This window comes from Nothobranchius furzeri, chromosome 12 (genome assembly GCF_043380555.1).
Source record: "Nothobranchius furzeri strain GRZ-AD chromosome 12, NfurGRZ-RIMD1, whole genome shotgun sequence".
Taxonomy (NCBI): Eukaryota; Metazoa; Chordata; class Actinopteri; order Cyprinodontiformes; family Nothobranchiidae; genus Nothobranchius; species Nothobranchius furzeri.
The window spans coordinates 44,584,640-44,596,963 of record NC_091752.1 but is presented as its reverse complement, the minus strand read 5'-3'; the positions used below and the strand labels follow the sequence as shown (position 1 = coordinate 44,596,963).

Genomic DNA, 12,324 nt, shown 5'->3' with positions numbered 1-12,324 from the left:
TTCAGTGACTGTCAGAGGACCAAACCAGTTTCATTAATTTCTGTTGTTTCCACAGTGCCTTCGAGCCATGCTGAAGCTGATGTCAGAGTGCTGGGCCCATAACCCCGCCTCCCGCCTTACAATCCTCAGAGTGAAGAAGACGCTTGCCAAGATGGTGGAGTCCCAGGACATCAAAATCTGACCGTCCTTCCCTTCCAGACTTACTTGAGTCGCTCCACCCGGACCGGATCAGACTGGATAGGTTCTGCCATGCTGCCTCTTTCATCTCGAGGAGAAACTGGGAGATAAAACAGGGCCTTCCTCAGAGTTGAACTGTGTACCTCCTTCTCTTTTTTTTTTTTTTTTTTGTCTTCCTCATTGGGAGTGAGACAGCCAGGCGTGATGCTTTCTATGAAAGCCAAACGAGACGATAACAAATCTTCTTACTGAGATGAGAGGAACAGACACATTTTGTTTTTCCTCTTCAGGACTGAGCCGTAAAGGAACCAATCTCCATCTTCAGTAGGAACTTTCTAAGGTACTCTGAGAACATGTGACCTGAACGTGTAAATAAATGTTCTACCTGAGATCTCTGGAGTCCAGCTGACTCCAACAGGAGACGTCCTCCGTCCTGTTACAGTCTGTTCATTTCCTGTCCATGTGTCTCAGATCAAGTGGTACGTGTAGGGGTGGGGTTCCTTATAAAGCCCCGCCCACCCTTCTAGTTAATCATATATGGTTGCGGGCTCTTAAGCGTTGAACTGCGATGCTTCTATTTAAGATGTGAGATTTGAATTAAAACCAGCAGACAAACTAAAGTGGGTTAAATTACCTACAGTATAGTTAGCAGCTGCTGCTCCTTCACCATCACCTGCAGTTTCATCACCACAAAGGTGCTAACACATCAGGACTAGTTGATCATTTAGCCTGGTTCAGCACACTTACAGTTACAGCCCTGTTCACCTATTAAACACTCCATGTGTTGGACTTGATATGCCAACAGAAGTAAAGCTGTTCAGCGCAGTCAGGCTAGCAGTTCCCCTTTGCTACCAGTCATTGTGCTAAGCTAACCTCTAAAGTGAAAAGTTTAGCAGGACGCAGTGCTTGCTGTGGCTCTGTGTGCATGTGCACACGTCTCTATAAGGAAGGAAAGTGCCCTGAGTAGGAAAAATCTAATGATAAATGTTAAAAGTTTTGTTTGTACAGCATCTGGTTTGGTGCCTTATGAATTTACCAAGGAAATGAAAAACTCGTATTCCGTCTGTCCAAGTTACCAATTTTTAAATAAATATTAACCTTATTTTAGTAAACAAATGTGTCCGTGTTGGCTCTTTCATTCTCAACATCCAAAGTTTTGACATACGGATCAGAACAAAATAATAGTTTTATTAGAACACTTTTGCTTGTTCATCAGTATGGTGGCCCTTGTGGTTCAAAAACGACAAAATTTGTTAGTGTGTTGTGGCTTTTAAGTTTGCATACATATAAAACATAAAGGTACTGCACTTTTACGAGTGAACTTTTCGTAAACGCTGGGCTTGCCTATTCCACGTTCTTTCATTTGTCGTATTTTGCTGCTGAACAGACCTGGTACCAGGAACCAGAACCATCTCCAATCCAACTCTGATCTCTGAGGCAGTTTCGGATCCGTTTCTGCTAAATTTAACATGAATCTTTGAAAAAACATTTGAATTGAACTTTATTGTCATACGCATAACGAAATTGTGTTTGGTGTCTCCCGGCTACACTATAGAGTAAATAAACAATTATAAAAAAGGGGGTTCCCTCTTCCTGGACCTCCTGTAGTCCACTATAACCGCCTTGGTTTTGTTGGTAATCGAGACCAGGTTGCTGAGTGAACACCGTTCTGTGAGATCATGAACCACCTCTCTTTAGTGTGTCTCATTGTCCGAGATCATTCTGATGAACCGATTGAAAATCTACATCAGAGTTCCTCCATGCAGCCAACCAGGAAGAGAGAACAGCTTCATCATCCTTAGTTTAGGTTCATTTCAACTTCTCATATATTAAAGATTAGTTTAAACTCATAATGTACTGTAAATATAACAAAGGTTTTAAATCAGTTCAAACTTTACCGTTTGAACTGATTTAAAACGTTTGTTACACAAGGTTAGTCAAAAAAGAGAAGAAAAGGGAACAGCATCAAGTTGCAAAGTCAAAAGAGAAACAAAAATTCAAACCTATCAGATCAGAACATCAAAAGTGTCTGTTTATACTAGACTAAAAGCTAAAGTTCAAATAAAACAATTTCATCAGAATATTTGACAGTATTTTTGTCTGGGATGACCTTTGAACCCAAACTAAATGTTTTATACAGTAAAGGCTTGTAAATGTCATTCCTCTGTGAGCGTTCAAGAGCATTTAGTAACATTTCAGAATCAGGTTGAAGTGATTCCAGCAGGAAGTGGGAGTGAGAGGACTCTAGACGATTATCAGCAACTCCTCACTGGAATAACATGGATCCCGGAATAATCACAGCTTCCCTCTTTGAAGGCAGAGGAAGAAGTTTTAGGAAGAAACACTGAAAGCATCAATCTGAGTGGAAGAGACAAACTCAGCACAGAAACACAGAAGAATCGAGAGTTACACCAAGCGCTGGGTAAAGATGGTAAGTGAATGTGGTGTGGAGGTGGATCAGTGTGTCAGAGGAGCCTCTGAAGAAGGCGCACTATGTCAGGGATAGAGGAGAAGGATAAGGATATATGTTATTGTGACAAGGAGCATGACGGTGAACATCAAAGCTGTCCAGATTCCAGGAATGATCCTTCAGTTCGATCTACTTCATCCTTCCTGTCTGACTTTCAGGATCTCCTATCTTCAACTATTAAACTAGACAGGATAATCATTGTTGGAGATTTCAACATCCACGCTGAGAATCTATCTAACAGCTCCACTAGGGAGTTCCTAAACACGTGTCTGGTCCCACTCACAGAGCAGGCCACACCCTGGATCTGGTCTTTTCTTACGGACTTCTTGTTGATAAGCTGCAGATAAATGATGTTGTGTTCAGTGACCATAAGTCAGTTTCCTTTCATATTAACCTAAATTCTGAATCTCTTTTACCAGTCTCTGCCAAGCAACAACATATTATCTGCAATTCTACCATTTTAAATTTCTCCTCCCTCTTTGACTTTGTACCTCCTTCCTCTGATGACGTAGAGCTCCTTACCAACTCATTTAATGATCACTGCCTCAAAATTCTAGATCAGGTCACCCCTTATAAAACCAACCGCAGTTCCAGTGCCTCCAGTTCACCCTGGCTGAACAACCAGATTCTTGAACTTAGATGCTCCTATAGAAAAGCAGAATGACAGTGGAAGAGGACAGGTCTAGTTGTTCATCGCAAATATTTTAAAGAACTTCTCGAGTCATACAACAAAGCTGTAGAAAATGTCAGGTATCCTTTCTTCAGCAACCTCATATGTCAAAATAAGAATAATCCTAAGGTTTTGTTTGATACCATCTCCAGCATAGTTTCTTCAGCAGGCTCGGCTATCTTCAGCTGATGACTGTAACAGATTTCTCCACTTTTTGCAAACAAGGTGCTGAATCTGAGATCCAGCATTCCACCAGCCTCCTGGACTCTGTGGTCATTTTTTGGCAAGGGAAATGATCATTTGTTGCCATTTTTGGGGTGTTTATGAATGAGGAGGAGACCCAGCATCCTGTGATGGCACTAATAACATCAAGAGATAATAAATAAAGTAATATTTAGGTCAATTTAACCCTTTACCCGTGACCAGGACACTGTAATCAATTATTGGCAAGGGAAATTATCTTTTTTTTTGTTGCCATTTTTGGGGTGTTTATGATGATACAGTAGACATTATGAGTACAGTAACATCAACAGATAATACATAAAACCCTTATTTGGTCAATTTTAGCTTCCATGAAAATCTGAGCGATTCAATCACTTTTTGGCAAGTAAAATGCCATTTTAGTTGTCTACAATTAAATCATCAATAAAGAATTTAAAGCTATTTTGAGGCGTTTCTTATAGGTAAACAGGAGGGTGTAGTCTCTATTTGGCAAGTGACAATCTTAATTTTATGTGCTGAAGTGCTTTTATCTTGTTAATTTTAAATAGAGCAAAGTAATGTATAGATGGTAACCTACACAGTGTCAATAAAGCCAAAGCTTGATCAGTTTAAATACTATTTTTCAAGTAAAAATGTGCTCCAAACTAGTTAACTGTGGCTCCATGTCAAGTGGACTAAAAGGAAGGAAGGGAAAAAATCAAATCGCTGGAGAATTGTTTATTTACATTCAATACAGGGTGCAATTTTACATTGTTTATTTATTTTTTAGTATCAAGGCTGTAACATAAAGATAGCCAGTTCTTACCACAAACCATCTTTCAATCGCAAATATTGCAAAAAGGATTAATATATCCTCATTGTGAACGTTTAAGACAAATAGCAACACTTAAAACAACTTCCGAACTGGAAAAACTAATATCCGCGATAAACATCTGTTTAAGTACCGGAAGAGGTTATCTCTGCTTTCTGGCTGTCCATATTGCTAGATATGCTGAGTTTTAGGGCGAAATCCTGGGGAATTTCGTCTAGAAATGCATTACCTAACCGTGCGCGATCCCGCGGTGGCTAATCATTTTTTGGCAGCGAGTCGATTTATGGCAGTTGCTTGGAAACAGAGCGTGCACGAGTACGCTCCACGGACTGGTAGAGGTGTGCGCATGCGCATTTTAAAGAACGTTGAGTGGGCGGTTCTTCAGAAACATCGATTGCTACACCTTTAATTTATTTATTTATTTGTTTATTAAATTCATTAATTAATTATTAAATTATTAGTTAATTAATTAAAGGGGTAGAAGCAAAAGGGGTAGAAGCAAGTGCCTGCTTCTACACTATAGTACTACTACTACTACTACTACTTTACGGAACTTAGCTTGTATGACACATCAAAGGCCAGTGACGTCATCACTTAGCTGCATCACTGTATTGCCCACCTCGCTGAGGGATTCGATCAGACAGCATCTGACTTTGTGACAAGTTACGTGTTTTCTCACTCCCACTACAGAATTTAATTTCTTATCTCAGGATGATTCAAGGACCAGTTATGTCAAGACAGCAGAGACAGCGAGCTGAGAAATATGCGCAACTCTCGTATGACCCATCAAGGCTCGAGCAAATTACGCTTCTCACAGAAGAAAATAACAAACTGAAAAGCAAACTTGAAGAAACACAGGAGCACTTTAGCAAGGCTACAGGACTTCCACTTGAAGGATACCAGCTGAGACAACAGTGTATTAATTTGGAAAAACAGCTTCAGGCTTCTCAAAATCAGCTTATGGAAAGTGAGTCGATGCGCATAGCTGACAGAAACTACATTAGCGAACTTGTTCAGAACATTCAAATCCTGCAATCTGAGCTGGAAATTGTAAAGACCAGTGACTGGAAACGAGTCGATGTTATAGCAGATGAAAAAAACACGTTGTTTAACGACATTTTAATCAAACTGAGGCACTACAAAGATGAAATCTTTGGTCTCCAGGCTGCCTTTAATGAGTTCAATGGGTGGAAAGGTCAAATTAAAACCATACATGGTAAGACAGACGCCTTGACCAGCTCGATAAGTCACCTAGAGGCGAAACTAAGGGACCTGGTGAAAGAAGGTGAAGACATGAGTGTTTCCAAACAAAACGACACCATAATCAATGTGCCTTTATCAGAACTGAGTGATATAAAAGAGAGAAATATAGATTTAGAGTCTGAAATTAAAGGCCTGACCATAAAGAATGATGAGAATGAAAGACTAATTCAGGAACTGAGAAAAAAATTGGAAAACAGCCACAGAGAAGAGGAATGCAATTCTTTAAAATCAACAATTGAAGAGTTGCAGACATCTGAGGCAGCGCTTCTAAAGGAGGTTCATGAGCTGAAGGAAACGCGCTCGATGTGCAATGAAAAGATTAATAGGCTTTCTCAAACCATTGAAAAGGCTGAACGTGAGAAAATGAGTGCAGAGAAGATTTCTGAGGAGCTAAAACAGATAAACGAAAAATTGCAGATAGTCTCCTCATTTAGGGACAGTTACCAAAAGCAGAAAGAGATGAACATTCAAGAGTCTCACTTGCAGAAAACGATATGTCTGCAGGGGCAACAGATCAAGCAGAATGATTTGGAGGGAAGAAATGAGATACATCAGTCTCTTAATGATAAAAATAAGCTGAAAAAAGATTCTCAATCGTCCGAACTTCAGTTAAAATTAGATAAATTAAAGGTGAAGCTAGAAAACAAACAAGAGCAGTACAAGGAGCTTCACAAAGACATCTGGAGTTTTTTAGAAACTGTTTCTGATAATGCAGGAATCTTACTGAATAAGAAGGAACCTGCCAGTAATCAGATATCAACAGCCTTAGAACAAATCAAAGTTTATATAAATAACACTTCGCAGGGCCTCGTTTCTCGCAGGAATTTACACAAAAAACTAACAGCGAAAGCCGCCGCCCTAAGGAAGGCAGAACAAGAGCTGGAGTCCAGTAATAAGGTTATAGATGAGCTGCGTATTCAGCTCGAGGAGATGAAACAAAGGCACAACACGGAACTAATTGAGCTGGAAATGGCTTCACAAGAAGGAATGACAGAATATATCAAGGAAATTAGCCAGCTGAAGGACGCAATTAAAACTGCAGAGAATGAGCTGGAATACTTAAAAAGTCCAGATTTCGAGCCAGACAAAGAACTCCTGAAAAAGGTGGAAGAACTGTCTCTAGAGCTCCTGATTAGCAAGGGCAAGCAAAAACAGCTTCAGAGAATAAACGACAAGCAACAGAATGAATGTGAGGAGCTCAGGAAACAAATCAGTGAACTCAGCGCCGATAATGGGAAGTCAAGCTCTGAGGGAAAATTTGAAGAGAGATTTTTGAAGGCACAGCCTTCCAAACCGAAGAGGGTAAAAGCGCCTCTAAAGAAGAATGGAGGGGAGAATGAAGTGCTTTCGCCAGGGGAAAAGGCTCCTAAATATGATGCAGGGATTCAGAAAACATCAAAGAATGAAGAAATGTTTACCGACCCATGGTCTTCAGACTCTGATGATGAAGTTCAAAAGAGCTTTTGCAAAGAAATATATCCCAAAGAAGACAGTTGCTCAAAAATACCAAAAAAATTGGGGCCTGAGGTGGTAAAGATGGACACTTCTCCAACGAAAACTGAAAAGGATATTGACTTATTTTTACCTGAGAGATGGTCTCCAAAAAATCAAGCCAAAACATCTGAAAACAGCAAAATAAGTGAACAAAGCCCACCATCCAGGTTCAACCCCAAACAAGGAAAAACCCCTTTATCTTCAGTGAGAAGCAGACGTACTGATCTCCCCCAAAACGTTCTACCAGTTCCTACAGATGAATTTGAAAAGAGCTTTGGGAATGAAAAATCTCCCAGGGCACACAGATATACAAAATCTACAAATGAACTGGGGGCTGAAGTAAAAAAGATGGACACTTCTCCAAATAAAATTGAAAAGGAGAAAGAGTTTATTTCATCTGAGAAAAAGTCTCATGACGAGTTCTTGGATTCATGGTTGAAGGAATTTGGTTGGTCTGATGATATCACTGAAGACAGATTGTTGCCAGGCTCCGATGGTGGCTCTAGGAATGAAACATCTCCCAAGGAAGCCAAAAGCACGAAATCTACAAATGAACTGGGGGCTGAAGTAAAAAAGATGGACACTTCTCCAACGAAAACTGAAAAGGAGAAAGACTTAATTTCATCTGAGAAAAAGTCTACCAACGAGATCTTGGATTCATTGTTGGAGGAATTTAGTTGGCTTGACGATATCACTGAAGACAGATTGTTGCCAGGCTCCGATGGTGGCCATAGGAATGAAAAATCTCCCAAGGAAGCCAAAAGCACGAATTCTACAAATGAACTGGGGGCTGAAGTAAAAAAGATGGATGCTTCTCCAAATAAAATTGAAAAGGAGAAAGAGTTTATTTCATCTGAGAAAAAGTCTCATGACGAGTTCTTGGATTCATGGTTGAAGGAATTTGGTTGGTCTGATGATATCACTGAAGACAGATTGTTGCCAGGCTCCGATGGTGGCTCTAGGAATGAAACATCTCCCAAGGAAGCCAAAAGCACGAAATCTTCAAAAGAACTGGGGGCTGAAGTAAATAAGATGGACACTTCTCCAACGAAAACTGAAAAGGATGTTGAATTATTTTTACCTGGCATATGGTTTAAGAAACATCAAGCTAAAACATCTGAAAACAGCAAAATAAGTGAACAAAACCCACCATCCAGGTTCAACCCCAAACAAGGAAAAACCCCTTTACCTTCAGTGAGAAGCAGACATACTGATCTCCCCCAAAACGTTCTACCAGTTCCTACAGATGCATTTGAAAAGAGCTTTGGGAATGAAAAATCTCCCAGGGCACACAGATATACAAAATCTACAAATGAACTGGGGGCTGAAGTAAAAAAGATGGACACTTCTCCAACGAAAACTGAAAAGGAGAAAGATTTAATTTCATCTGAGAAAAAGTCTACCAACGAGATCTTGGATTCATTGTTGGAGGAATTTAGTTGGCTTGACGATATCACTGAAAACAGATTGTTGCCAGGCTCCGATGGTGGCCATAGGAATGAAAAATCTCCCAAGGAAGCCAAAAGCACGAAATCTACAAATGAACTGGGGGCTGAAGTAAAAAAGATGGACACTTCTCCAACGAAAACTGAAAAGGAGAAAGACTTAATTTCATCTGAGAAAAAGTCTACCAACGAGATCTTGGATTCATTGTTGGAGGAATTTAGTTGGCTTGACGATATCACTGAAAACAGATTGTTGCCAGGCTCCGATGGTGGCCATAGGAATGAAAAATCTCCCAAGGAAGCCAAAAGCACGAAATCTACAAATGAACTGGGGGCTGAAGTAAAAAAGATGGACACTTCTCCAAAGAAAACTGAAAAGGAGAAAGACTTAATTTCATCTGAGAAAAAGTCTACCAACGAGATCTTGGATTCATTGTTGGAGGAATTTAGTTGGCTTGACGATATCACTGAAGACAGATTGTTGCCAGGCTCCGATGGTGGCCAAAGGAATGAAACATCTCCCAAGGAAAGCCAACAGCGCAAAATCTACAAATGAACTGGGGGCTGAAGCAAAAAAGATGGACACTTCTCCAAAGAAAATTGAAAAGGAGAAGGAGTTAATTTCTTGTTTGAAAAAGGTGGAGGCTGGTTCTGAAGATGTTGAGAAGAAGAAGAAAAAGAATGTTAAGTTTCTATTACTGTGCCTCTGAAGATAAAAATCCCGCGGCGCTTCACAAAAACAAAAAATGTAAAAATATAAAAAAGCATTTAGAAAATGTTTAAAAATATATTTAAAATGAACAAAAATAGGCAATTGTGATTAAAAAAATGTTAAGAAAGACAGAGAGTGAACAGGAAAGAGGGAAATTAGTGGATCCCGAGGAAGGTGGAATAGGTGGGGAGAGCAGAATAAAGAGAGAGCGGTGAAGAAGGTCATACAAAAGCCAGCTTGAACAAGTGAGTCTTCAGCTGCTTTTTGAAGGAGACCACTGAGGAAGGAACCACGCACACAATCTGGTCTCAACCCCAACCCAAGACGGACCGTTCTACGTCCAATTAGAGGGAAACCTATTGAGCCAATCACCAAGAACGTTTAGTTTAGTTTAGTTTATTTCAAACAAAGAAAACATACATAATTTTTTAAAAAGTACCACAAACAGAAAAAATACATATCATCCCTTCTGTGTTTGAAAAGGAGTAGGCTGAAGTGGAAACTTATATATCCCTACCCCTTTATACAAGTCATTTTTACTTGTTTACTTAAATCTAACACAAAACCTACATTAAAACAAACAAAATGGTACAAGTCACCAAAAAACCACCAAATTATATGGAAAAAAACAAAAAAAGAAAAAAAAACATCTTTTTACAATTGATACAATTTACTTTTCCTTGGAATAAAGGACACCCACATAAATCATCTATTTTCCACTATATACTTGTTCAGAATATGTTTTTTATAATTCATTTTAAACACATTTATATTTGTGCTTACTTTGATTTCTTCTTCTAAATTGTTCCATAATTTAACCCCTATTATTGTGATACACATCTGTTTTAATGTTGTTCTAAACTTATGTATCTTTAAGTTTAGTGTCCCTCTCAGGTTATATCCTCCTTCTCTCTCTGTGAACAGTTTTTGTATTTTATCAGGCATTAGTTTATTTCTTACTTTATACATTATTTGTGCTGTTTTGTATTTAACCAAGTCCTGGAACTTCATTGTCCGTGTTTTAATAAAAAGTTCATTTGTGTGATCCAAATATCCTGCATTTGTTATTAATCTGATAGCCCTTTTCTGCATTGTCATTATTGTTTGTAAATTGCTTTTGTACGTGTTTCCCCAGACCTCTACACAATAGCTCAAATATGGCAGTAGCATCGTATTGTATAATATATAAAGTGCTTTCTGATTAAAAATATACTTAGCTTTCCCCAATATAGCAATGCCCCGTGCAAGCTTCCCCCTAACATATTTGATGTGTGGCTTCCAACAGATCCTGCTGTCTATGACCACCCCAAGAAATTTTATTTCATATACTCTCTCAATTTTTACATTATTAATTACTATATCTAATTCATTGTATCTACTTTCATTACCAAACAACATAAATTTTGTTTTCTCTAAATTTAGTGACAGTTTATTTACATCAAACCATTTTTTTAATTTATTTATTTCCTGTGTGACCACATCCAGGACCTGTTGCAATTCCACACCCGAGCAAAAAACATTTGTGTCATCTGCAAACAATACAAACTTCAATACTTGTGAAACCCTACAAATGTCATTTATGTACATTATGAATAGTTTAGGTCCTAAGACTGATCCTTGAGGTACCCCACATTGTATCTCTCTTAGTCCTGATTTATGTTGATTTATTTGCACATATTGTTGTCTATTTGATAAATAACTTTTTATCCAGTCCAAAACTATACCCCTGAAACCATATTTTTCCATTTTTCTCATCAATACATCATGGTTTACTGTATCGAAAGCTCTCTTCAGATCTAAAAACAACCCTATTGCATGCTTCTTTTTGTCAATGCATTCTGTTATTTCCTCATTAAGATCAATCAGTGCCTGGACTGTCGACCTATCATTCCTGAAGCCATACTGGCATTCCGTCAGCAACTCACATTGATCAACAAAATTATTGAATCTTTTAACAAACAGCTTTTCTAATATTTTGGAAAATTGTGATAGTATTGACACAGGTCTATAATTTTTAAATTGATGCTTATCTCCTGTCTTGTAAATAGGAATTACCCTTGCTACTTTCATGTTATTCGGAAAAACCCCCTTTTGAAAAGAAAGATTACAAATGTGTGTTAATGGTTTTACAATGCCCTCAATCACACATTTCAGTGTTTTCATATCAATATCGTTCCAGTCTGTACTGGTTTTATTCTTCATATTTCTAACTATCTCATAAATCTCCTTCTCATCAACTGCTCTTAAAAAAACAGAATTTTTATTTCTTTCAACATACTCTGTGGCATCCGTTTGTATCTCATCAACTATTATTTTTTCCTCCAATTTACATCCTATGCTTACAAAATATTTGTTGAATTCATCCACTGCTTCATTCATGTTTGTAATATTATTTTTTCTCTCTATAAAATTGTGTGGATAGTTATTATTCCCTGTCTCTTTCCTAATTACGCCATTTAATATTTTCCAGATGCCTTTTATGTTGTTTCTATTGTGCTCTAACTTTTTAATAAAATATTCACGTTTACACCTTCTCATTATATTTATGAGTTTGTTTTTATATCTTTTGTACTTTTGTTCTGCTTCTGTCGTTCTGTTTTTTATAAATTCTCGGTAAAGTGTGTTTTTCTTATTGCATGCATTTTGTAGTCCTTTTGTCATCCACGGTTTTTCTTTATACTTATTCCTCTGAATATTTTTGATAACTGGACAGTTTCTGTCAAATTGACTTTTAAATATATTTAAAAAGGTATCATATGCTTGGTCTACTTCATTTTTTTCATAAACAATATTCCAATCTTGTTCTAATAAATCATTTTTAAGACTATTTAACCTCTGGTCAGTTTTCATTCTTTTATACATATAGTTAGTTTCTTCTGTTTCATTTTTATAATGACAGTCATAAGAAGCAAAAACTGGTAGATGGTCACTCATATCGCTTATTAATAACCCACTTTCCACCTTTTCTTCCGTTATATTAGTGAATATATTATCTATTAAAGTAGTGCAGTGTAATGTTATTCTAGTCGGTCTGGTTATCAATGGAAATAAACCTAGACT

General features: G+C 37.9%; 2 protein-coding genes across 2 annotated transcripts in view; both read left to right on the top strand.

Moving 5' to 3' along the window:
* Window positions 1–603, top strand: part of bmpr1aa (bone morphogenetic protein receptor, type IAa) — a 69,515-nt gene extending 68,912 nt beyond the window's left edge. Inside the window, exon 13 of the mRNA XM_015976647.3 lies at window positions 56–603. Within this exon, the coding sequence (XP_015832133.3) occupies window positions 56–181 (126 nt within the window). The 3' untranslated portion in view covers window positions 182–603. The remainder of the gene's footprint in view (window positions 1–55) is intronic.
* Window positions 604–5,061: 4,458 nt separating this feature from the next.
* LOC139062257 (putative leucine-rich repeat-containing protein DDB_G0290503) lies at window positions 5,062–9,108 on the top strand. The gene has a single exon (XM_070543126.1). It carries the CDS (start codon window positions 5,062–5,064, stop codon window positions 9,106–9,108), a length of 4,047 nt encoding a protein of 1,348 aa, XP_070399227.1.
* Window positions 9,109–12,324: the final 3,216 nt, after the last annotated feature.